Source organism: Poeciliopsis prolifica, unplaced genomic scaffold (genome assembly GCF_027474105.1).
Source record: "Poeciliopsis prolifica strain line A6 unplaced genomic scaffold, Auburn_PproV2 SCAFFOLD001, whole genome shotgun sequence".
NCBI classification, from domain to species: Eukaryota; Metazoa; Chordata; class Actinopteri; order Cyprinodontiformes; family Poeciliidae; genus Poeciliopsis; species Poeciliopsis prolifica.
In genome coordinates, this window is record NW_026562376.1 from 5,938,720 (window position 1) to 5,964,024 (window position 25,305).

At 37.1% G+C, this 25,305-nt stretch overlaps 2 protein-coding genes across 4 annotated transcripts; both read right to left on the reverse strand.

The window, feature by feature from the left end:
* Positions 1-665: 665 nt before the first annotated feature.
* Positions 666-7,732, reverse strand: LOC129359348 (aquaporin-9-like). Its single transcript, XM_055028919.1, has 6 exons — positions 7,594-7,732; positions 7,366-7,492; positions 4,783-4,920; positions 4,126-4,244; positions 2,514-2,731; positions 666-1,677 (listed from the first exon to the last, which is right to left on the reverse strand). Exons 1-6 carry the CDS (start codon positions 7,669-7,671, stop codon positions 1,467-1,469), a joined length of 891 nt encoding a protein of 296 aa, XP_054884894.1. The 5' UTR covers positions 7,672-7,732; the 3' UTR covers positions 666-1,466.
* A 1,104-nt stretch (positions 7,733-8,836) lies between these two features.
* On the reverse strand, positions 8,837-24,629 carry LOC129359283 (cingulin-like protein 1). 3 transcript variants are annotated; one of them, XM_055028829.1, is made up of 19 exons: positions 24,489-24,629; positions 20,789-21,656; positions 20,622-20,716; positions 18,900-19,011; positions 18,727-18,822; positions 18,503-18,651; positions 17,291-17,432; positions 16,997-17,209; positions 16,096-16,302; positions 15,915-16,019; positions 15,164-15,316; positions 14,847-15,017; positions 14,485-14,637; positions 12,907-12,996; positions 11,824-11,907; positions 11,046-11,170; positions 9,588-9,696; positions 9,334-9,497; positions 8,837-9,258 (listed from the first exon to the last, which is right to left on the reverse strand). In XM_055028829.1, exons 2-19 carry the CDS (start codon positions 21,638-21,640, stop codon positions 9,180-9,182), a joined length of 3,099 nt encoding a protein of 1,032 aa, XP_054884804.1. In that variant the 5' UTR covers positions 21,641-21,656; positions 24,489-24,629; the 3' UTR covers positions 8,837-9,179. The 3 variants fall into 3 exon arrangements, with proteins under 3 accessions (XP_054884804.1, XP_054884813.1, XP_054884795.1); XM_055028838.1 differs by having other exon boundaries at positions 20,622-20,689; positions 20,789-21,659; XM_055028820.1 differs by having other exon boundaries at positions 20,789-21,659.
* Between the last annotated feature and the right edge of the window lie 676 nt (positions 24,630-25,305).

The window sequence follows — 25,305 nt, forward strand, 5'->3', positions numbered from 1 at the left end:
CGAAAATTTTGCTAAATTGCATCTCTTCTTGTTAAATGTTTGTGATAATTCTTAATTGCTTGTTTTCGAACTAGTCTTAGCTTGTGTTCACACTGCAGCATGAAGTGACCCAATTCAGATTTTTTTTTTTTTTGCCTTAATGTGACCTTTGCCTGATCTTTTCACGACAGTCTGAAACACAAGTCAGATTTTTACAAATGCAACTCAGGCCACTGAGTATGTGGTTCTAAATCCAATACGCAGCTGATCTTTCTAAATGTGAGCAGAATCTGAACGGCACATTCGACCTGAATATGATACTTCACAAAAACGTCACTGTTCTGCGCTCTGAAGCGACAAGAAAAACAACAACCATGGCGCACGATGATGAGGATTCGGTTTGGACAACAACTTTAAAATCATAAGCTATGCTGCACCATTAACATTCATGTTCACTTATAAAATACTTATAAAAACTTCAGTAACTGAAAGTGACTATAATTCAAATAAGTAAAATCACAATGAAAAAGTAAATAATTAGGTTAAAGTATTTGCATATAAATTGCTGATTAAAATAAATTCAGTTCAAATTTGCATAGAAATAGCATGAATGAACAAACAGTAAACTGAATAAAAAATTCTCATGAGAACTTACTTGTGTAAACTTTAATTTAGACAAACTGAAATAAATGCAAAAAGTAACAACCAGGAAAAATAATCATCATGTACAAAAGAAAATTGTTGAATATGGAAGAAAAACTTAAAATTAATATAAACAAATGATTGTCACAATCATTGAGGGTAATGGGAAAAAAGCTAAAGGGAAGCTAAGCATTCATGACTTATGCTAAAAATATTCGATTGTATTTACAAAAATAATATATAACTTAATTGTCAACAATGAGACATACAGTTACAAAACAAATAAAATCAGATTGAGCAAACTTAGCTCCATAGATATGGAGTTTTATAAAGTACATAAAGTTTGGTCCAAGTTTTTTTTTTTTAACTGAAAAATAATGATGAAACTGAAAAAAGTTTAAAACTACTTTAAGATTCTTTTTTCAGTTTCAGATTTTCTTTTCAGGTCCAGACTTTTTTTTGCTATCAAAACCAGTTTTCATTTTGAGTTTTGTTTTTCAGTTTAAAAATAAATAAATAAATTGAGCTAAACTTTATGGCCCCAATTTATCTCCATATCGATGGCGCTCCATTTAGCTCCATGTGTATGGAACAAATGGAGCTATAAGGTTTCCTCAATTTTTTTTATAAACAGAAACTGAAATGCATTTGTGAAACTGACAAAAGATTTGAAACTACAGAAAAGTTCAAAACTACTTTTCAAAATCTTTTTTTTTTCAATTTCAAAATTGTTTTTCAATTAATTCAATTTTTTTTTCAGTAAAAAAAAAAAAGAAGTAAATTGAGCAAACTTTATGGCTCCAATTTAGCTCCATACTCTTCCCAAGACTGCTGCGCTGAATGTTTTAGCTCATGGCGATCATCTCGTATTTGTCCTTAAGACTGCTGTCGTCGTCCTCCTCCTCCTCTTCCTCCTCCTCTTCCTCCACCTCGTGGGCCTTCTCGTCTTCGTCGTGGGGATGGTGCAGCTCGATGAGCAGGAAGTAGAGGACCGCCGCCACCACGCCTCCCACCATGGGCCCCGCCACTGGGATCCACCACCAGTAGCCTCCAGTGCTGCCAGCCACACAAACAGAATCAGAAAAGTCGATGGCTGGATAAATGTTGGGAACATGTGACATTATGTAACAAAATGGCTCACTTCCTGGAAATCTGAATGAAGACATGAACTTTTAAAAGCTTTGGAAGCAATGAGGCACCAGAGCTAAACTGTTATGTTTTTGTTTTGTTTGCCGAGGTCAAATAAAATCCCATCGTGAACTTTCCAGTGCTCAGAGACGATATTCAGATCATATTTTTAAATATTTTTAGATTTTAGTCATATCTGTGATGTTCTCTGCGCGTAAAGTTTAGAAAATGTCTTCAGATTCAAATGCATTAATTGGTCAGGAGTGTGTAACCCGTCGAAATGACGGACGGCCTTCAGATTTGTAAATTAAAAACCTGGTCAAACACGGTAAATATTTGTTTAACACGACTCATCCTCGATTTATTTTCTGTTTATACACATATTTATAAAGTATCATTATAAGCCAAAAGCAGATATTATTTCTCACATGTTTTATTTTAATAATAAGTAATAATGAGTTTCCACGATTTTTTTTCTCAAAATGACAAAATAATGAGTAAATTTCCAAATGTTTTTTTTTAAATAATTAATAAATTTCAAAGTGGTTTTCACAAGATAACCAGTCTTGTCATCTTGAGGAAACCAAGATATCTCAACATATCAAGAGCATGTAGTGCAATTTCTCAGTGGGTTTTCAAAAGGTAACATTCATTTCCTGATTGGTTTTCTCTAGTTTAGCAGTTTTTGTGTTAAATCTGATGAAAACAAATAGAATCAGAAAACATCTGACCAAGTTCAGTTAAAAAATCTGAATATTGGTTACCTGAAGACCTCCATCCCCCAGCCGGCCACCGCCGTGAACAGCCGGGGTCCCAGGTCTCTGGCCGGGTTCAGAGGGTAGCCGCAGTTGAGTCCCATGGAGACGCCGATGGCCATGATGATCAGACCGATGGCCAGCGGCTCCACGCCTTTAGGAGCACCAATGTTCCCACCATCGATGATCGCCAGAATACAGAGAACCAGCATACCTGTCCCCACCACCTGCAGGGGGCGCAGCAGCTCTTCATTGGTCAGCTCTCATACAGAATGTGAGAGCTTAAATAAAACCCTTTGCTGTTTATCTACAAAGCCTTTCTTCTACAACAATCGTTAGCATATTAGCACTTAACATAAATCCCATAACATATTTAAACACTCTTTACACTTAGGTGTGTGAATTTATTGATTTGTTTATCACATACTATGAAAAGAAAGGCAAAACAAAACCTGTAGTCTGATTGGAAATGTTATTTCTGCTGTTTTCTGCACTATTTATTATGTAAATCTTATATTTGTTTTTTAAGTCACAGTTTTTTTTTCTTAATAATTTATGTCCTAACGAAGCCACACTGTAAAAAAAAAAAGAGTAAACATCTCTAATTTATGGTAAAACAGTATCAGGTGTGGCTGCTACCACACATTCTGGCAACTACAGAAATGTTGCCATATAAATACGGCTTTACCGTATTTTTACTGTAAAGTTTTGGCACCCACACCTGGTATTTTACCACAAATTAGACGTGTTATTGTCTTACAGTGCAGTTAAATGGGAATAATTTTGAAGAACAATTTTTGCGTTTGTGGCGATATCAACGCTGTGCCATTATTACTGAAGGTTCTTCATCATAATCCTCGGTGTAATCACAATAGTACCATAAAATATTGCGATAAAATCCAGATTTCATATGGCCAACCGCTACATACATCCTTTTGCCTCAAGCCACTTCTGTTTTTAGAGGGGACATTTTATACAAAATTCACATTTCGCACATTTTTGTCCTTATTTACTTTTCTATTGCTCCTAAAACCAACTCAAATACCTAAAAATAAATAATAAAAAATCACCCAGCCATGTTTTATCAATAAGTTAATGCACTGCTTAAAAAAACCTTCAGAAACCAGCAACTCGTTACCTAGCAGCCAAAGTGGAGTCCCAGCATGTTTGGACAGCTGGTTTTACTGCTGCAAGTATTTTTCTGTTGACTTACCATCTAGAAACCACTTGCTGCATTCCTGTTGGTTTTGCAGGGGGCTCTACTTTTGCTTTTCAAAGCTGTAAGGTTGTATAATTGTGGTCATTTGTATGAGTAAACGTTGAGTTGGGGGCCGTGGCCATGTTTATGTTACATTTTGATGTTATTAGCTTTAAGTGTGCTAATTTTCAAAGCAACACATTAACTGACTGACTGAAAACAGTGGCAACTTGGTCCAATGGATCCCAGGAAATGGGTCACCAGACCCAAACCGAGCAGGAAGAGGCGCCGTTCTCAGACTATGTGGGGCGATCAATGCTGCCTTTACCGTATTTGCCAGACTTTGTCGGGTTTAAACGGCAAATTGAAGCTGCGGTGGGGAGCGGACGTGAGGTCTTTTGGGTCAGAGCGACCAGAACCAACCTGATCGATGAAGCCGCCGAGGACTGACAGGTGTCTGGCAGGGTAGGAGGCAAAAATGTGACCTGTCGCATTGATTCCTGTCACTGACAGAATACCGCTGGTGAAGTCCATGAAAGCATCTGTGATGAAGACAAAGAGACGTTTAACCATCTATTTGGATCCTATCTTTTAAAAAAAACAGAAAAATAAAATCTAACCATAAAAATAGTTAGTTTTATACTTTGACACTGCAAAAACACAAATATTTTTGGTGCAAATATTGTAGTACATTTTAAGTAAGACAAAACTAACTTACAAGTAATAATAATAATAATAATAATATACAAATATTGGAGGTTATGTTAAGTAAATAATTTCTTAATATTGATGGAAAAATAAGACATTTTTACCATATTATACTTTATAATATGGGAGAATTATACTGGTTTACAGTGCAACAACACAACATCTTACATAATAATTTTTGGTGCAAAGTTTTTATTAAATTCACTTGGTAAGATTTTGTGTTTTTGCAGTGTCGTTCTTATGGTCTTAAGAAAAAGCTGTTTGTTTGGTTTCTGGATCCACCTTTGCAGCTGTTCAAATCAGCTTAGCATCCTTGTGCTTTTGTAGTGTGATTTGTAAACAAAAACAAAAAAAAAAAACCAACTCATTCACCATAATATAATCCAAAGACGGCTGCAGCTCCTGCAAAAGCACCAAGAAACTGAGCGATGACGTAGAAGGGAAACTTCCAGATCTTTAGTTTCCCCAGAATCACCATGGCCAGAGATACGGCGGGGTTCACATGGCCTCCTGAGACACAGAACAAAGCACAGAGTGACAGAGGGCTGCAGCGGGTGAGGGGCAGCTCACTGACTTAATACCCCCTCCATTATCAGGGAGGCTGTCACATTTATGAGGAGCAGCAGAAGGGGAGCAGAGCCCTGGGCAGTTCGGGGTTTTATTGTGCAGGTCTGAGAGCCAAAATACAGAATAACGACCACTGATAAGAAATTCCAACTTTAACAAATTACAATCAATCTCACTGTAGGGAATTGAAGTTTCACCAACACACTGTCAGCAAAAACAGAACTGTGATTTCTTTTTCCTGAACTTCACTTTGCTTTAGCCTACAGCAACATACTGCAGGTTTCTAGAGACTAAGGTGTAAAATTCCACCATAGAGCTCATAAAATTTTAGATTAATTTCAGAAATTTTTGTGGAAAAAAATATGGTAATTTCTGAGATCCAAAAATCATAAATTTGCACAACAAAAATCTGAAATTTTGAGATTAATCTCAGAAAATTTCTAGAAGAAACAAAGAAAATGATCAGCTCCAAAGGTCATAATCTTGCAAGAAAAATATGAAATGTTTACATTAATTTGAGACATATTCTAGAAACAAGAAAATCTCTGAGCTCCAGAAGTTTCATGTTTGTAAAAAAGAAAAAAAATGCTGATTATTTTAGATTAATCTGAGAAATTTTCTAGAAATAAAAACATTTCTGAGCTCCAAAAATCAAAACTTTGCAAAAAATAAAAAATAAAAAATTGTTGATTAATCTCAGAAACCTTTTAGAAAAACATTGGTAATTTTTGACTTTCAAAATTTGGAAAACTCAACTTTTCAAACTCAGAAAATTGTCCATGTTTTTTCTAAAAAATCTCAATCTCTAATTTTATTTAGAAATTTACTCCTTTATTAAGTCCACCCACAATGGCCCTAATACTAAAAAACAGCCATAACTAGTTTTCTTTTTCTGAACCTCATCTTTGCTGCAGCCTCATTAAGCCAAAGCTGTTTGTTTGGTTTCTGGATCCACCTGAGCTGCTGGCCGGCTCAGTCCAGTATTCTCAGTTGGATGCCGGACTCTGTCGGTCTCTGTCTGATCAATGGTGTTTGCAGGACATTTACTGCCCAGGGTTATGTACGACCCGGAGAGGCTTCACTCTGTAGTGCTGATAAATCAATGGTCAGAGCTCAGCCAGAGGATCTGGGCAGAGCGGTGACACGTTCCTGCTGACAGCGGAGCCGTTCAGATGCCACATGGCTGCACAGAAACACATAAAGTTTAATTATCCAGAGCCTCATGAGCCACAAGGTTGTTGACATACAGCACAAAACGGAGCGGCTGCATTGTTTAACTCCTCTCTTAGTAAGTTTTGTTTTAAAAGAGAGAAAATTATAAGGACAATAATACAGTTTTGTTTTTTTTCCAGATTATTTAATAAGATGTCATCATCACTTTTCCATGCCACCCAACAGCTTCGCAAACCCACAGATAATACTACAACATATGTAAAGAAACATTGAATATTGTATCTCTTCCTCACTTTTATTTACTATTCAATAATTATTACATTCATTTAGTATAAATGCTGCCTCGTACTTTCTGATTTTAGATGGCAATGAGTTGGAAAACTTTTATCGGGAAATATGCCACAACTTTATTAATCTGATGTTGAATGTATCACCAGATAAAATTTCCCACCACAATCGTCTATTTTATGTAACATTTAATATTAATCAAGCATATAAGGCAATAAAATCTAAACATTTAAGTATGGGTACAGTTCTGTTTCTGAATAGCCAGAATTGTGTTTATTTTTTGAACGTACTGAAACTGGTTACAAATTCTTAATTGACAGGGATGTATGATTTAAATTTTTGTTTTTCAGTTTTCTTTCCATCTTCCCTCCAACTTTCGGACTCCGTTGGCGCCATGTGGCGGCCCCACAGTGGGTCGCACCCTCACTTTGAGAAACACCACAGTAGCCAGTAAGTCCTGGATCATATGAATCAGAAAGTACTCACATCTTCTGCGTAAGTAGAAGTACAGATGAAAAAATGCTTTAGTAAAAGTGAAAAGTAATTTTAACCTTCCAGAATACAAAATTACTTTCGACAAATCTAAAATCTGTAAAAAGTTTTTTTGCTTGATTTTGTTGTTTTGTGTTATATGAATTATTGCAATTTTCGTCTTCAAAATACCAACTTTAAATTTTGGTCCATGTGATTTAAATACTAAATGATTAATCATTTGATCAGAGACTCAGTAGTTGACTAGACTTTTTACTAAATACTTATTTAATCTTGCTTAAGTCATCTCTTGGATGGCTACTTTTTACATTTTTGGGCTCTTTTTCATCATGGAAGTAAAGCAAGGAGTATAAACTACAGATATTTCTCTTGAAACGTAGGGAGTAAAAGTAAAACGTCACCTGAAAAATCTACTTAAGTACATGTGAGGTTTACCTGACACGCCTCCAGCCACGTACACGGCCATCATGAGGCCCACGGAGAAGCCGATGTGGACGGTGAGCGGCTCGCCCAGCGTGTTTCGACTCAGGACCGTCTGAGCAACTGAGCCGCAGCCAAACAGCTGCAAATAAAAACAACGTTTCAGAAAAATCCATTGGCATAATCACCTATATCCTCAGAAAAAAATGCAAAGTGTGAAAATAGAAATCTTTTTCTGCTTACCACCAAGACGAACGTTCCCAGGAATTCAGCCAAGAACTCCTTGAATATTCCGTGTTTGAGCGCGCAGTGCTGCCTCATGTTTCTGTCGTGTTGCACTTTCAGGTGGTTGTTAAAAGTGTTTAGAAACCTCTGGAGAGCAACAGAGCCAGATCTCCACCTCTGGAGTCGCTTCAGCCATTCAGCACAAACTATTGATCTATTGGAACAACAATACTCTCTGCTTCCTGACACAGGCTCTCATCATTGAGCTTTTCAGATGCTTTTCACTTTTTGTCATATTGCCATCACAAACTGTGATGCAGTTTATTGATATTTTATACGATAAACCAACACAAAGTTTCCACTTCACAGATCAAAAAGTGGAGAAAATGTGACCCTTAAAAATCCCCACAGGGTTTTCTGAAGTGCTTAATCTAAATCTAATTTAGTTTTTCTCAGCAAATGCAAACTATTTCACTAATATTGGCACCAAAATGTAGGGATGATGTGCAGATATCACAGCAGCTACTATAGTGCTAAAGAAAATGAGAATCAAATATAAAATAATTTGGCTTGGATTTTATTTTTTGCATTATACAGTATATAAACCTTTCAGAAATGTCATAAGGCTACAAACTTTTTAAAAACTACAACATGTAAAAGCAAATTTGCAAAATAATTGTTTGCATCATCTAAAAAACTGGGGATTTTCTGTATTTTCACTTATTAAGCTTAATACACTTATTTTGTACTTGTTTTTCATTTTTTAAATGCCCACATTCATTTTTTTAGGGTTAACCCTAACCCCTAACCCAAGTATAATAAAACAATACAAAAGTGTTACATTTGATTCATTCAAAAAAAAATTAATCTGTTAAAAAAAAAAAAGAAAAATGACAGCAAATCTAGTCACATTTTTCAAAAAATAAAATGAAATAAAATAAAACCATCAAATTCTATATATTTTTTGGCACTACCAGAACTCCATATTATGTCTTTTAAAACTATTTTTGTGTTACTTTGTATTGTTTCTTTTTCTCTTTTCTTCATTAAGGTTATTGCGTTTTCTTTTGTGTGCAAGGAAAGGTTTTGATTCTAACTAACTAACTAACTAACTAACTAACTAACTAACTAACTAACTAACTAACTAACTAACTAACTAACTAACTAACTAACTAACTAACTAACTAACTAACTAACTAACTAAAAAGAAAGCAATCAATAAATATAATTTGTGTTTGGTCAAAGACAAAACACCTGCACAAACGTAAAACATTCAGATTTATTTTAGTTTGCCCTTTCCAAAGGTACATACACAAGGCTCAATGTTAAAAAAAGAGTTTTTTTCCCCCCATCTGGGTATTTATCTGCTTCAGATTAGATTGACGCCATCTTAACTCACAGTGATATATGAATAGAAAACAAAGAATAAATCAAATAGTTAGTAAATGCTGTTATAAATGTTACCACAAGAGGTCAGCACTGACAAAGCGTCATTAGTAGTTAGAAAATGATAATTCACACCTGAGTTGTTAACTGTACTGTATATTCACAGTAAGAACAATACTTCTTTATAAAGTCCAGAACTTTTTTTAATCATAGATCCATCAATCAGAACCAAAATCATCCGTGTCGTTCAGATCTTCCTCCACAAGCTTCATGAAGGGAGGAGACTTCTTCTTACGCCTAGTAAATGACACCAAAAGGTGAAATTAGGAGAGTTAAGAGATTATTTCAGACATCTGAAAGCAGCAGCGTCACCTCATCTCGTTGCGCAGAGTATTCAGCTGGCCGTGAAGCTGCTCGTTGGCCTCCATCTGCTCGTCCACTTCCCTCTGCAGCTTCTTTTTACTGTGCTCCAAACGCTCAATCTCCTCCTCCGCCTCATCCATCTGCCTCTTCGCCGTCTTCAGCCGCTGAGTCAGCTGCCAAGTTTAACCAACTAACATTCTCAGTACGCCAAGTGGCAGCCATTTCCTTCCCGATCGCTCCCTTAAAGGCCTGGGCTTTCCTACCTGGTCCATCTGGCTCTGCAGGTTGATGTGCTCCTCGTCCGCCTGTATTTTCATCTCCTTCACTTTGCGCTCCAGTTTGCGGTTCACCTGTTGCAGGTTGTTGTTTTCCCTGTGAAAAGATCACATTGCTGCTGCAGCCATGTGTGACCAAACCCTTAGCTGATGAGAGATACTGACAGGACAGCAGAGAAAATGATCCAAGGGCTTAACAGACCAGCAGGCACAGAACCGTGCAAAAGTATTAATGTCCCTTCAGCTTTGGAATAAAAACAATACATAATACATCTTATTTTTTTATTTTCACAAATAAAAATCTGAAGACTGTTGCAGCAAAAACACAAATTATTACCAAGTATTTCTGGTAGTTTCTCATGTGAATATCTTATTGCACTTGAAATAAGACAAAACTAAATTACAAGTAACTTTTCAGCACGATATTGAAGCAGGACAAGCTGGACAATAAATCAATAAAATTAAATTGCGATAGAGCAGGATCAGTAGATAACACGTGTGATAGAACATTCAATCATTTCATTGAACTCTTTTCCAGAACCACAGCATTCTGGAAGATGCAGGAAAGGCTTTCGCCCTTGACAAGGATTAGCCGACAGTCTTAAAGTTTTATAGTGGCATTTTCTTTTACTATGACGATAAAAAGCAATATTAGTTCTTCTTGAAGCTGTTCTTCTTTCAGAGCCACAAGTACAAATACTGCTTTTGAAAAACATTCCTATTTGAAATAGGATTCTTCATGATGCCTCTTACTTAAATAAGTGTGATTTATCTCACTAGACTGCGGAAAGAGACTTTATTTAATCTTATTCACTGATAGTTATTGATACAAAAAAAGCCAGAAAACAACAACAAAAAAAGCTGTCTTGATAAAATTGATCAAGTCAGCGTTAACACAATATTCTCATCATGACAAGAAACTGTTCAAGATAAACGATAAACGATACGCGGAGTTAGGTTGGTGGGACCGACTGAGTCTTTGAAAAAGTTCTTGGTTTCACTGGCAGATTGTTTTATTTTTCACATGGGAAAAACGTCTCTGCCAGTGGAACTTTTAAAGAATTATTAAGGAGTAATTGACTTAAAATAAGCTGCTTTATCTGGCTGAACAATTACTTATAATTTAGTTTAGTCTTGTTTAAGTATGCTAAGATATTTGCAATAGAAACTATGTAAAAAATTGTGTTTGTGCAGTGACACTCTTCATATCTTCATAAAATAAAAAGGAAGGTCATGTGTCATTTCCCGCCTACTTATGAGCTACTTTCCAGTAAAATGTGCCAAAGTTTGAGTTTTTAATGTCCCAAAATGGCTACAGGTTCTTTTTCTGGAGCGTTGTGTCTTACAGAGTTATTTTCCACAAAAACCAGACTGATAAACTCATAATTAGCGTACATGCAAGAAGAATGATAAAAGTTTTGTAATATTTGTGCAGGATGTTCTGACCTCTCCTCTCCTTGCAGCCTCTCCTCCAGCTCTTGGATTCGGCTGTTAAGTTTGGAGACAAGTGAATCCTGGTTTGTTTTCTGGGATCCTTCCAGATGACTGAGCCTGCTCTTCAGGTCTTTATTCTGAAAACAGGAATCAACCAGAGAACTTGAAGCTCAGAACCTGCTATGATTTCATGCATTTGTCTCTCCATGACTGTCATAGTTTTTCTTTTCATTCATAAAAGATTTAAGCCTTGAATTTCAATTTGTAAATAGACATTTTCTCTGAAACTAAATGACTGTATTGTAGACTTTTACAATACACAATGCTTTAACACAACAATATTAAGAACTTAATATTACCAGAACTTAACAATTACCAGATTGTGGATACATCATGTAATGAATGTAAACTTTACTTTTTTATAAAGCATAGTTTAGATCAGGAGTGTCCAAAATGAGTCCGAGGAGCCATTTGTGGGTCCTTGAAGTGATTTTATAAGTCAAGAATGGTAAAAATGTTAAAATATAAAATAACTTATTACATCAAAAATGGAAATTGTTTATTTCCTAATGTTATGGATATAGTGATATACAGTTATAAAAAAGTATGATTGTTGGCTAAATAAAAATTTAAAAAATCAAAAGAAACTATTTTTTTCATTTTTAATGTAAAAAAGTAGTTCAAATTTGCCAACGTTGTCTCCCTCAGGGAAAATAATTTGGACACCACTGGTTTAGGTCTTGCTGCACGGTAACTCTGATGAGTGTTGCAGTGTGACGACTCCATTGACCTGTCTCTCCAGGCTCATCTTGTCACACTCCACGTCCTGCCTGGCAGCTCGTTCCTGCAGCAGTTCATTCCTCATCTGATCCATCTGCCACAAACAAACAGAAGAGACATCATTTTTAGTTTTCATACGCAGCGTCCTGCGTTCTGCTCTCTGTCAGAAGATCCTGCAGGAAAATGTGGTCTTCCGAAAGACCACAAGTCTGCAAAAGGGCAAACAGTTTTTCACTGCACTTTTGTGTCTTTGTGCAGAAAAAAATATTTTATAATCAGTCTCTTAATCACAATTTCAGCTTGTAAGATTTACTGTTTCCCTACCAACTCATTAAGCTCTATAAAGAAGTATAATTATTTTTAAATCAAGCTATGTTCTACCAGCAATGTTCCAAGTTAAAATAGACACTTTTATGTTCCTCTGTTACAGAAAGTCCCGACAGAATAGATCAAAATGAAAACAAGCCGGCTTGCAGTTATAAAGGACAACAGTAATTATTATTTCCAGCCATGATATGTAATATGAAACTGTGCCTTGTTTGCATTTAACTTCAATACTGATAGAAAACGCAGTCATTTGTTATTACAAGACAGGAGACACTGGAGAGTAAATCTGGTCTGGTTCCAGGAGGAACATCAAACTCATCACTAATAACATCCAGAGGCCCACTGAAGGGAGTGTGAATAGCTTCTCACAGTGGTTAGCTGTTGTTTTTTTTGTTTTTTTGGGTTGGTTTTTACGCTCCACCCCAAAATAGACTTGTGTGTTAATTAGTTTGCAGCATTTAGCTCCAGAAACATCATGGCCCACTTTACAGGCAGGCTGAAGATGTGAATCTTTTGCAAAAACATCATAAATTGCGTCACAATGCCCTGAAACCCAGCTTAGAGAAAACAGCCACGCCGGTCACACGAATCGCCTGTTCCCATTGTTTTAGAGGGGAAATCTGAGAACTGCATCTGTTTATAATGAAAACAGATGTGGAGCTGGGACCTTGTACTGCAGACAGGCAGCATATAGTGACGCCTAAAAGATAAAATAAGGACATTTATATACGTTACCAAAGAGAAAATGCTGAAAACGTAAACCTGCCTGTTCTTTAGTTTTGTCTAATCGCTCCATCAGGCGATCTGAACCGCTGCGCTCATCGTTAAGATCTTCCTCCAGCCGCCTGGTTCGGTCCTGAGAGAAAAAGAAACAGCACAAAGTGCTTTTTATTCAGCAAATCCTTCAAAAATTAGGAATCATATTAGAGAAAGCAGAGACTGAGTGAGCAGAAACATCGGTACAATTTAAGGTACAACAAATGCATAAAATAAAATCAAATAAAATTTCTATCTCTGGAAAGGAGAAAATGAGTCCCACATATCTAGAATTTCCTCATGTTCTAGTTATGATGAGTAACTAGTTTTTGTTGTTTGGTCAAAATCTGGATAAACTGCAGATAGTTAAAAATGAAACTGTAAAATAAAACTGTACTCGAATGTCACTTTGGAACGAAACAGAAATTTCCCACTTCAATGTCAATCATGGATGGTTTTATCTAGCAAATATTTTAGTATCCTTGAATTAAAACAAAACTAACTTACAAATAACTTTTCAGCAAGATAAAAAAGCTTGTTTTAAGCAACTAATTCCTTAATATTGATGAAAAGTTCCAGTTCCCCCAGCAGATTATTTAACTTATAATATAGGAAAATAGTATTGTTGTAAATAAAAAAAGCTCCTCTATCTTGATGAAAAGTCACTTGTAAGTTAGTTTTCTTAATTTCTTGTCTTTTTTTCCTTTTGCAGGGAGTGTTTGAGCGGTGAAGGCAGGGATGAGGAGGTAGGAGGATCCCTAAAAACGCCCGGACAGGTCTGATGACTTTTCACTGTAAACACCAGGCTCCTGAGCTGATAGGCAGCGTCAACACTCAAATGTTATGTTTTGTCACCAGCAGAACAAACGGTGCTGAGTTGCTGCCAATGTTTACCAAGGCTGTTGGTGAGGAGGCTGGAGTGGAAAAACATTTGGAAATGAACAATAAGGTATACTAAAACAGACACAAATCAAAGCACATAAATAAGAACTTCATAACCTGCAAATGACCCGAAAGTGTCCCGCATGGGCAGTAGAGGGCGCAGTAGTGTTTCAATAAAAAAAAAAAGAAAAAGTAGTAGAAGAAGAAGTGCTCAGTGTTTGCGGAAGTAAACATGGATGCTAATGGCGGAGCATATCTTACATTTTTAAAGCAGCACATTAACAATTTAATCCTCATTATCGTCCGCCATGGTTGTTGTTTTTCTTGTCGCTTGCTCGTATCAGGGCGCAGAATAGTGACGTTTGTCGGGTGTCAGTGACGTCACACTCAGGTCACGTTCGAAAAGATCAGATTTAGAGCTACAAATTCAAGTCGCCTGACCCGCATTTGAAAAAGAAATCTGATCTGTGCTTTCAAAATGTAATAAAAAGATCGAATAAAAGACGCCATTAAGGCAAGAAAAATAAATAAATCGGAAATGGGTCGCTTCAGGCTGCAGTGTGAACGTAGACAAAGTTGTAACTACATTAAGTGATCAGTAAAGTAACTAATTACTATTACCAAGTAACTTGACAAACAGATTATGACACTGTAATGCTTTATCTGTGTCTGTGCTATTGCTGCTCTTCATTTGTGAAAATTCTACCTCCATGAGTTTAGCCTGGCGCTCCCGGTCCTCCAACACGGCTGCATTCTTCTGCTCCAGCTCCTCCACCCGCTGCTCCAGCTGCCGGCCTCTCAGCTGGGCCTCCTGCTGCTCCCTGTGACACCTCCGCAGATCCTCCTCCAGAGGAAGCAGCTGGCCGGAGAGCAGACCAGCAGCCAAAGGAAAAACAATCAAACTTTTAATTTCTTTTTGGGTGGGATCAGACAAGATAAACTCAAACTGAGTCATTTTTTCTCATCAAAAACCTGAAACAAGATAAGTTTAATCTCTCCGCCCTGCCTTTGACTCATCATCCTGCTGACTAAGACATATTCCTGAATGCTGCACAATGCTTGCCACACCTCTTCCTGCAGTTTTTTGGCTGCCTGTCTGGATTTCTCCAGCTCTGCTCCCTTTTCCTGCAGCTGTCTGCGCAGCTCGGTCAGCTCCCTCTGACTCCTCTCTCTGGCCTCGTCGACCTGGTGCTGAAGCACATCTGTGGACGCCTCGCACTCCTCAATGATGGTGTTCATCTAAGCAGCCAGATAAGCACACCACTCACCTCAATTTAAAGATATTTGGACTTTCGTGAGCACATAAATGATCTGCTGACCCCATGTGACTTCATGCGTATTTCTGTTCCCATATTTCCAAAAGCAGAGAACTTCGTCCCTCTCACCTTCCTCTGCAGTTGCTCCATCCCCCTGTCCTGCATCCTCCTCTCGTCTTCCAGCTCTGCTTTGATTTTCCACAGCTCTTCAACTTGCTTCCTCTCTTCTTTGAGCTTTTCCTTTAAATCCTTGTGCTCATGGTTTAACTTGGTTAGCTTACTCTGAAGCAGGAACAGATGAGAGTTCACGGATCACAATTTGAAATCTAGATTTCACTGATTATCATATTTACTGTCAGATCGCTTCAGCTTGTCAATATTGCATTTGTTGGGGTTTTTATGTAGTTATCCAACACATTAATATCTGAAGTTGTGACTCGACTCGCGTCTATTAATTATTTTAGTTATCGATTAATCTATCAGTTATTTGATGGCTAATTGATTGAAAAGCATATTGGTCATTGTTTAAAAACACATTAAAAGATGCAAAAATGATTCAATTCCTTTTTTAAATGAGATAAAAATACTTCTAACTGAGAGACAACCATTTCTTTTCCACCTAATATCAACCCAGTTTAGGGCTAATCTGTTCACTAATTTTTGGATTAACCGATTAAAGAAATAATAGAAAAAGATGCAAACAAGAGATTTGTTTGAACCAGGTGAAGTTAAAATAGTTTTTATTTTTTATCTGAGGATATTTCTTTTTTTTCACAATTTTGGCTTAATTGCTGCTCTGAGTATGTTGTTCTGTCAGCAAATTACCTTTTTTTGAGAGTCTTCCACTTAGCAATTAATCGCTTTCTAAGTCAGTTATTACCTGCACATCTTCCAAGCGGGAAAGCAGAGACTGGTTGGACTGACACAGCTCTTCCTCGCTCCTCCTCACATCCTCCAGCATTTCCTCCACCTGGTTCTTTTCCCTCTGAGGGAGGAGGGGAAACAGGAAGTGAGATTAAGATAATCTAGAAACACCTGTTTCTGGTTTCTCATCTTCTCACCTCCAGCTGCTTCGTTCTCTGCTCCATCATCCTCTCCGTGGTTTTAAACTCCTGGACGGCCTGATTCAGCTGCTCCACCTTGTTGCTCAGCTCTCGGACTTTTCCTTTCAGGTTGTCTCTCTCCTGGATCAGTTCCTTCAGCTGCACCTTAGCTGCACCTTTCTCCTCCTCCACATGAGCCACTTCCTGACCCAAGTAGGCGTTGCTCTGGAAGGCAAAATAAAAAATAAAGCTAAAATAAATCTAATTATTATGGAACCCCCATAGCATACGTCAGAGTATTAGGACCATACTAAGAAAAAATATACTATAAAATGAAATTATGACTATAAAGTCATAATTTTAAGAAAATAAACATCTCATACATTTGTATGAGAAGAGTGTCATAATATTTTGCAAGAAGATCATACAAAAATACAGTCTATGTAATAATATATATCTCATATTATAATAATATATATAATATATATATTATGTAATAATATATATTTTGAGAATAATATAATATTATAAGGACAGAGTTGCATGAAAATAAAGTCTAACTAATACAAAAATAGTCATAATATTTCAATAATGAAATCATTCTACAAGAAGAATAAAGTCCAAATGTTATGAGGATAAAGTTGTAACATTTTGAGAATAAAGTCATACTATTTTTGGAGAAAGTCATATGAAAATAAGTCTGAATTATACAAGAATAAAGTTATAATATTACAAGAATAAAATCATAATTTTATGAAAATAAAATATAAATAATACACAAAAAAGTCATAATATCTCAAGAATAAAGTTGTAATATTTCAGGAACAAAAATTAAGTAATGAAAAGAAAAGAAAAATTTCCCATGTCCCTTAGGGGCCTCCGTACATTACAGTTGTACCTTAGAGAAAGTTTCTCTCACCTCCTTTGCTTGCTGCAAGTCAACCAGCAGCTTCTCGAGCTCCAGTTCATATTCTTCTTTCAGAGCAGCGACGTATTTATCATGAGTCTCCACCTCCTCTTTGAGCGCCCCCTTCAGGGCACTCAGCTCCGTCTCCCGGTGCTGCAGCACCTCCTCCTGCTCCTCTTTCACCTGCAGCATCTCCTGAAAGTCCATGCGCAGCTGCGCCAAGTCCTGACACACACCCGTCATTAAAAAAGAGGTCAGAGGTCAGTGGGGAAACCAGTTCCTAGCTCATGTGGTCCAGCAGCTCACCTGAAGAAGAATCTCTTTCTCCGTATTTATCGCGTCGGTCTTCTTGGCGCGGTCCAACTCGTCGTGCATCTCGGAGAGTTGTTGCTGGAGGTCTTTCATCTCCGCTTTAGCTCTTTCTCTTTCTGTCTTCATCTGAGTCAGTCTAAAGAATCGACAAACACAGAGGAAGGGTTTTACTTTCATACAGTGTGCTGCACCTTTTGAACTTTTCCACGTTTTCACAAACTTCAGTAGATTGCATGTGTCAGATCTTTGCTTTGTTCTTGTTTGTTTTTGTTCCTCCAAAATTACCTGGTTGTTTCTCTCATTAATGTCAAATCGAGATCCTGATTTTGTTGCATGCAATTTTTGATTTTCATCAATTTATTTTATTATTTGGTTACTTTATTTTCTAAACATAAATTGTACACAATGTTTACGAAAAGTGGCTTTGATTTTTAATGATCCTTCTGCCAGTTGTACGATGGCTATGACATTTTTTTTTGTCTGAATATTGGAAGAAAAAAAATAAGTCTTATCAGAATCTGACCAGCTCAGTTCTTGAAATTTTTACTTTGAATTAGTTACTTTCATGAGTGTTTTAAAATCCTGCTATTTATAATAATTTGATTCTGTGTTAAATAAAATACTAAGTACTGCTTTACAATTTTTATAAAATTTGCACTTTATTCTTCTGTCATAACTGAATTTCTGTAATAATATGAATTTAATTTCATATAAAAATAAAATTAAATAAAAATTCTTAGCCTGTTCTTAGCATCCTATTGTAGAGTTGTTATGAATTCAAAATCCAAATAAGTAGAAACTGTAACAAAAGAAAGATGGCTGCCCTGTACGCTCTGAACAAACATCTAAAAATTAAAAATTCAAAAACAAACCATAAAAAATGTATCAACATATCACATTATTCAGATTTACATTGATAAAAACCTCTCACTACTTCCACTTTACAATTATAAAGTAATTTCTGTTTTCCTGTCACATAAAAACTCAATAATGTGACAAAATGTAGAAAAAGTCAATAAAATGTTGGCATTTTAGGAAATTTTTTTTTTTTTTTCACAGTTCAAACTGTCTATTTAAATGTCCCAAAGTATTAATACAGGCTTAATGACCAGGTGGACGTTGCTATATAAGAAACTACATTATAAGATAAGTTTGAATAAATAATTTAAAAGCAAACAAAAGCTTTAAACTTTGTTGGATCCTTACTCCTGCTTGGTGGTCTGAAGCTCTGCCTCGATTTCCGTCAGCTTCTCTCTCAGTTTGCGAAGCTCCGTCTGACTTTTGTTCAACTCTTCTTGAAGTTTCTTCTTCTCCGTCCTCGCTTTCTCAAAAGCTTTGGCTAAAGTCATTTCATTCTGTAAATTCAATAAAAAAAGCACTGAAGACAACATAACTACAGAAACACAGAAACGTGATGGATTGATCTGCACCTTAATCTCAATGCCAAGTTTTTGCTTGAGATGTGCAACTTCTTTCTCCAGAGCTGCCTGTTTCTCCTGCAGCATTTTTATTCCTGCTGCAGAGGCCTGCAGAGAAACAAAAATCAAATTAACACAACGTCGCCGCCATAAATCCTGCAGCCCCATGTTGGTAAACATCTCACTCTCGCCTCCTCCTCCTCTTCCACACTCTCCGCAGCCTTGGACTTGAGTTCGCTGATGTTGTCGAGCAGCAGTTTGACTTTTCTTTGGGTTGTGGGGTCATCATCTGCGGTCCTGGAAAAACAGGACGCACAGTCCTGAAACTCTGCAGTTGCAGGAACTTTTTGTTTGAAAAGATAAAGTTTCAAATTCGCTGCCAGCTTCCAGAGGAGAGCAGGAGTTCTGCTTGAATGTGTTTTTCTTCCCTGGTACGAAGCAGGAACTGGTGGATGTTTAATATTTTCCAGAAGAAGAAGTTATTTTATCAGTGAAGCCGTGGTCATGCTTTGCATTCCTGACTACTGGGAGTTTGAGTTCACACAGCTGGAACAGCAGCCAGATTCCTGCAGGAACATAGCTGTGAAACCACTAAGTCATCATCACTAAACGATGGTGGAAAAGTTTCCAAAACACATTTCCATTGGGGGGGGGGGAATTTAATTTCTTTACAAGCAAAATTATTAATCTGTAGATCAGTATTAATATTTTTGAACTCTGATATTGAGTTGTGGCATAAAGGGTTTGGTGTTTCTTGTAACAAATTGGTGTCTACAAATTAAGTCTGAGGAAGAACAGAGGTGTAAAAAAACACTTATTTATACCGTTTATGCCACTTACATAAATATTTAATAGACAAAAAGATCAAATAATTAATTTCTGATACAAAAGATTATTTGGGTCAATGAAATAATCTTATTTAATTCTCAAAATTAATCGTTTTTTTTAGTGACTCCAGCCCTCTTCACATAAAAGCTTTATTTTTACTAGAATGTATAAATTTTTACATGAAGTTTGGGGTCTCAGTTGTTAGTTGCTATGTACAAAACCTCGATTTATGAGCTAAACTTGGGCAAACAGAAGCTTAACCAGTTTGACAACAGAAATCTTGCACAAGTTCACAAGAAATAATCCAGAACAGCTCTTTGTTTTTTCCAGCACCCTTAAAACAGAAACATTTACCTTGTTGTTAGTGTACTTTAGAGGCGCGGTTCTGCACCTTGCTCAAGTAATAATAAAAACTAAAGCTTTTGTTTTACATCTTTCAAGCTTTAATATATTTTACTGGAATTTAATATAATGGTGCAACACAAAGAAGTGAATAATTGCAAAATGTAAAAAGTTAAAGAGCTATGAATACATTTGCGAAGCTCTGTACGTTTTGCTGCTTCTGGTTTGTGCAGAATAGGAAGTAACTTGTTATATTTACTCCGTTATATTAACTTAAGTATTTTTACTACACTGTACTTTTTACTTTTACTTGAGTAATTTTATTATGAAGTATCTCTACTTGTACTTTTTAAATATTAAATGATTGCTAATTTGATTCATTACTCAGTACTTGAGTAGACTTCTTAGCTAAATACTGTTTTACTCTTATTTGAGTGATTTCTTGGATGGGTACTTTCTACATTTACTTGAGTAAAAACATATTGAAGTATTCTTTCTTGAGTAAAATTTTGGGGTATTTTATCCTCCTCAGAGTTTGTGTCTCAAAGCTGCATGTCCTTGTGTCGTTCCAGAACATTTCTTCAATTGAAATAAAGAATTGAGGTTTCTTCTTGCTGCAACAATCAATTAATAATATGATAAATTAAATCGAGCCCTATAATTTCCATTTTGCACACATTTTTAAAGCAAATCACCCTCTGATCTGTTGTGAGAGCGTGGACCTGTGCTGCACTCACCCATTCTTCAGACATGTAAAGAGTATTTGCTCTGTTGCTTCTTCAGGCGGATCTGCTGAGAGCTCTTGCTGTCCTTTCAGAAGATCAGGAGTAACCTGGTTAGGGAACATACACCCAATAAATACTGACTTCTAAGAAACTACGTAGCTCCCTGACAACCTCTTTACCTGTGTGTCTCTTTTGTCCGGCGGTTTGGACAGCACTGCCGTCTCTCTCCCTTGCTGTCCCTTGCTCGGCTTGTTCTCCTCGACTCTGTTTGTCCGAGCGGATTCTCCGCCGAGGAGGCGCGCCCTGGCTGATCCAGGGGGATAAACCCCAGCTGGGGTTTCTCCTCTGCTGCCCTTAAGGGAAGACGCTCTGCTGGCTGAAGGCGACGAGGAAGAGGAGCTGGAGGTGCGGCTGCTGTCGACGCTGCGGGAGCGTCGACACGCCTCTTTGTCCAGCCTGTTTCTCGGACCTCGTCCCCTCTGCAGGCTGCTGTTGAACTGGCTTATTAATCTGCCGACAGACATGATGGAGTCGGTGTCCACTGCGTTTGGGGACAGCGGAGCGCTGTGTCCCTCTGAGGAGGATGTGAGGTCGTGGTAGAGATCCGCCGGGTCGTCTGCAGGGCCTTCGGCAGGCAGTGGGATCCTGGGTTTGGGACGCTCAGCAGAAAGCGATGTGTGTCGGGAGCTGGAGATGCTTTGGTTATTTTCTGGGTCATACAGCCTCAGGATCTCAGACTGACTCTGATAATTAAACCCAGAAGAAGAGTTTGGCCTCCGCTGCGTCTCATCCGCAGACCTTCTCACCACCCCGGGGTGGTAACCCGCCTGGTGGGTAATGACAGACACGTCCTTGTGGATCTCCTGACCAGAACTGTTCAGAACCACGTAAGGCTGGCCTTTGAATCCCTGAACCTGCACTCTCACTCCAAACAGGTTCTCCTGGCTGTCGGCTGCTGCCGGGCGGTGCTGCAGCACGTAGCCTCTCTGCATCTGGACCTCCGTGGAGCCGCTGAGTCTGTGAGACTCCATCCCGCCGCTGCCTAACCTGCTGGAATAACATCGCATGTCAGACGGAGGCTGGCATTGTATGGGAGAGCGGTTTGAAAACTGATGCATCAGGCTGGTACAGCGAAGCAAGCTGTTTACAAAACAGAGCCCCGGTGTGCACAGAGGCAGACATGCTGGGCGCTCCTCTCCAGCTGCACCCGGCAGAATGAATGTGCACTGAGAGGATGATATTACAGCGCAATAAAAACAGCCCCCTTCTGTGTGCGCTAATGACAGGACAACTATTGTACAGCTGCAGATGAACCGGCTGCATGACGACTGCGACGGGTGTCGTCACCCACTTCATGGGATAACGCTTCGGGAGTATGTTTGTCCACAAACGCGCCACTATGAGGCAGAAACACTCGAACAGAGGAGGCGTTGTGCTGCAAACAATATTGCATCGTCTCAAGAGCCTCATTCTGCACAATTCACGCCTAAAGGAAGACCTAAAAGCAGCTTAAGGGAGGAAGATCAAGTGGAAAAACTTCATTAAGATAAATTTCTCCTTGGAAACTAGTTAGAGAAAATCCTAAAATACACAAGACACATTGCCAAATTTATATAACTTAAGATAAAATAAGATATAAGTTAAGTTAATATAAGATAATATATGTACGTTAAGATTCAATAAGGTATGTTTAGAAAAATAATAACTTATTAAAATTAAGTTAAGATAAATTAAGGTAAGGCATGTTATGCATGTTAAGATCAGACAATAACGTATGCTAAGTTAAATTACAATTAGATAAGTAAACTTATGTATGTTAAAATTAGTTAGGGTTTGTCAAGTTAAGCTAAGTTAAATTAGCATAAGATAAGATAATATATGTTATGTATATTTAAGACAATTTGACTTAAATTATGATAAATTAACATATGTTATGTATAATTTATCTATAATTAGATCAATTGAATTAGGATAAGATAAATTAAGTCAATAAAAGATATGCATGTTAAGATTAGATAAGTTAAATTATGATAAGTTAGAACTTATCTAACATTAGATAAAGCACCTTAAGAATATATAAGTTAAGATAAGCTAAGTTGAATTATGATAAGATAAATTAAGTAAATGACAGATATTTATGTTAAGATTATATAAGTGGAATTAAGTTAAATTAGGATGAATTTATATGCAAAGCATATAAATTTTGTGGGACCGTTTTGACTATGTTGTTCTTTCAGTACACGGCCTTTTTTGAGGCTGTTTACTCCACTTGGCCACTAATTACTTATGATTTTATTTAGAGATATCAGAGTAAAAGGGGCTAGAAAAAAACAGCACACCTCATTTTCTTGTTTTGTATTTTTAATCCCTCCTTACAATTATAAACTACTTTGTGTTTATCAATGAAACACAATAGACTTTGAGGTTTTAAAGTGATAAAATGGAGTGTGAATACGTTTTGCATTTGCAGCTGAACTGAGTGGAAAGAGACATAAAGGCGATGAATCGTCCATCTGAGGGCATAATAAAGGTCATGAAAGCTGACAGAAAAAACACGCCTCAAAGAAAATGAGCTAAATACCCGAGAAATAAAAACTCTAAAATCACTGAAAACTGGACAAGAAGTGAAGCATACATTCCAGGAAGTGAAGTATATTAGCTATGTAGAATAGAAGCAAAAGATAAAAACTTTGATGAAGGTAAAAAAGATCACTTTTTTAGTTAGTTTAGTGAAAGTAACACCAAAAAAAAAAAAAAAATCACACACAGATTTAAAATGTAGCTTCACCTACAGGTTTGAGGTAAAATGGTTATTTGCTCCCTTGGAATTTAATGTAAACCTGGAAAACGTTTTCTTTAGGCTTGATTTTACATCCATCGTTAGACTGTTAAGTTCTCCCCAGATGAAAATAATAATTATGATCTGAAAAACCAAGCAATGATAAGAAGAAACAGGTGATTGTAAACTGAGGTTTTGTTGCCTGGCTTAACGTTATTTTTGTTATTTCATTTGTTTTGTGTTGCTGAGCTTCTCAAAACCCATCTGTGTTCATATTAGGCAACAAACGACATATAAAAGGATTAAAATCATGCGATGTGAAGCTGGAAGGGAAAAGATTGGTGTCATTTCATTTGTTTATTTAGTTATTTTTTTTTTTGATTAAATAAAATACTTTTGAACTGAAGTGCCAACTTTGAGATGCTTTCAGTGTATCGATTGCGCATTTGATCATGAAGTCATCCGAGTTTCCTTTCTCATAAATAAAGTTGAACGACACCAGTTTTTCTTTCTTTTGCGTCTGACTTGGACATTACAATTTTAACCAGTTCAGTTTTCTCTTTTTCTCCTGGAACAACTTCATCCAAACATTCTCTGACAGAGAATAAACTTTACTTTATTGTTAATAAACTCAAAAGATAGCATAAAAAAACATTTGCAAACTATAAATGATCAGATTAAGAGAAATTACAGCACATTCTGATCTATGTAGCATTAACTGTTCTATCTACACTCAGAACATCAGATTAATAACTTGGAAAACAGTCAGTCTGATCTCTTAAACTGATGTAAAATTTGTGGGCTAAGAGCAAACAAAGGATCTCTGTAATAACAAGATCATAAAGCCTTCAAACTGACATGTTAAAGTAGTTCCACTGGTGGAAAAATATAAATTTAAGACTTTTTTCGCATTATTTTTTCTTGCTGGTGGACATTTTGGCAACAGGGAGCATGTGAAAGGAAATCATCCATAAGGCGTGTGAGGTTCTGGTTCTGGTTCTGTTTCTGCTCAGTCTAAACTTTCAGACTTCAAACTTTAACTCTTGAGTAAAGTAACGGGATAAAACAGTGGGAGATCTTAAAGTCGATCAGAAACTTACCGTGTGTGTGTGTTGTGTGTGCGTGTGTGTGTCCGGTTTTAGGAGCGGTAGGTCTTCCTCCCCTTCCTCCTCCTCCTCCTCCTTCGCCTCGAAGCGATCCGGCTGCTCTGCCTCCGCCCGGACTGGATCCCGGAGTCCCGCTCAGAGAGGCGGTCACTCCGCGCGGTTCCTCATCATATGACCGTTGCTGACGTCACACCGCCGCAGAGTGAGCTGCAGCGGTGCGCATGCATGCGCTGACATCATGGTGGAAACAGCGCTGAGGGTTTGGAATAGTTATAAAGAAAAAAGAGGCTTTTTTCCGGATTAATATTCAATGCTTTTTAAAAAAATTAATATTCTCTTTCTTCATTATTTTTTTATTTATTTATTTATTTATTTGGGCAGTTGTTCTGGATTTCCTCCCAATTCTCCAGATGTTGACACGACTTTTTTTTTTTTCTGTCTTCCTTTATTTTGAAAAACCCACCAACCCTCGTGCATTTTGCTCACATCTACGGAAGATTAGAGCCACTGGGAAAAAAAGAATTCATTCTCAGAATTCTGACATTTTTTTCCTCTGAATTCTGATTTTAATTTCAGAATTTTTCTCAGAATTTGGAAAAAAGTAAGAATTCTGATTTTAATTTCAGAATTTTTCTCAGAATTTGGAAAAAAGAAAGAATTCTGATTTTAATTTCATAATTTTTCTCTGAATTCAGAGATTAAAGTCAGAAGCTTTTTTTCGTAGCAGCTCTAACCCTCCTCCATACACATGCTTTCCTGTTGCCTTGTGAATGTATTGTTGAATTTCACTTAATGTTCCACTCTGATGAAT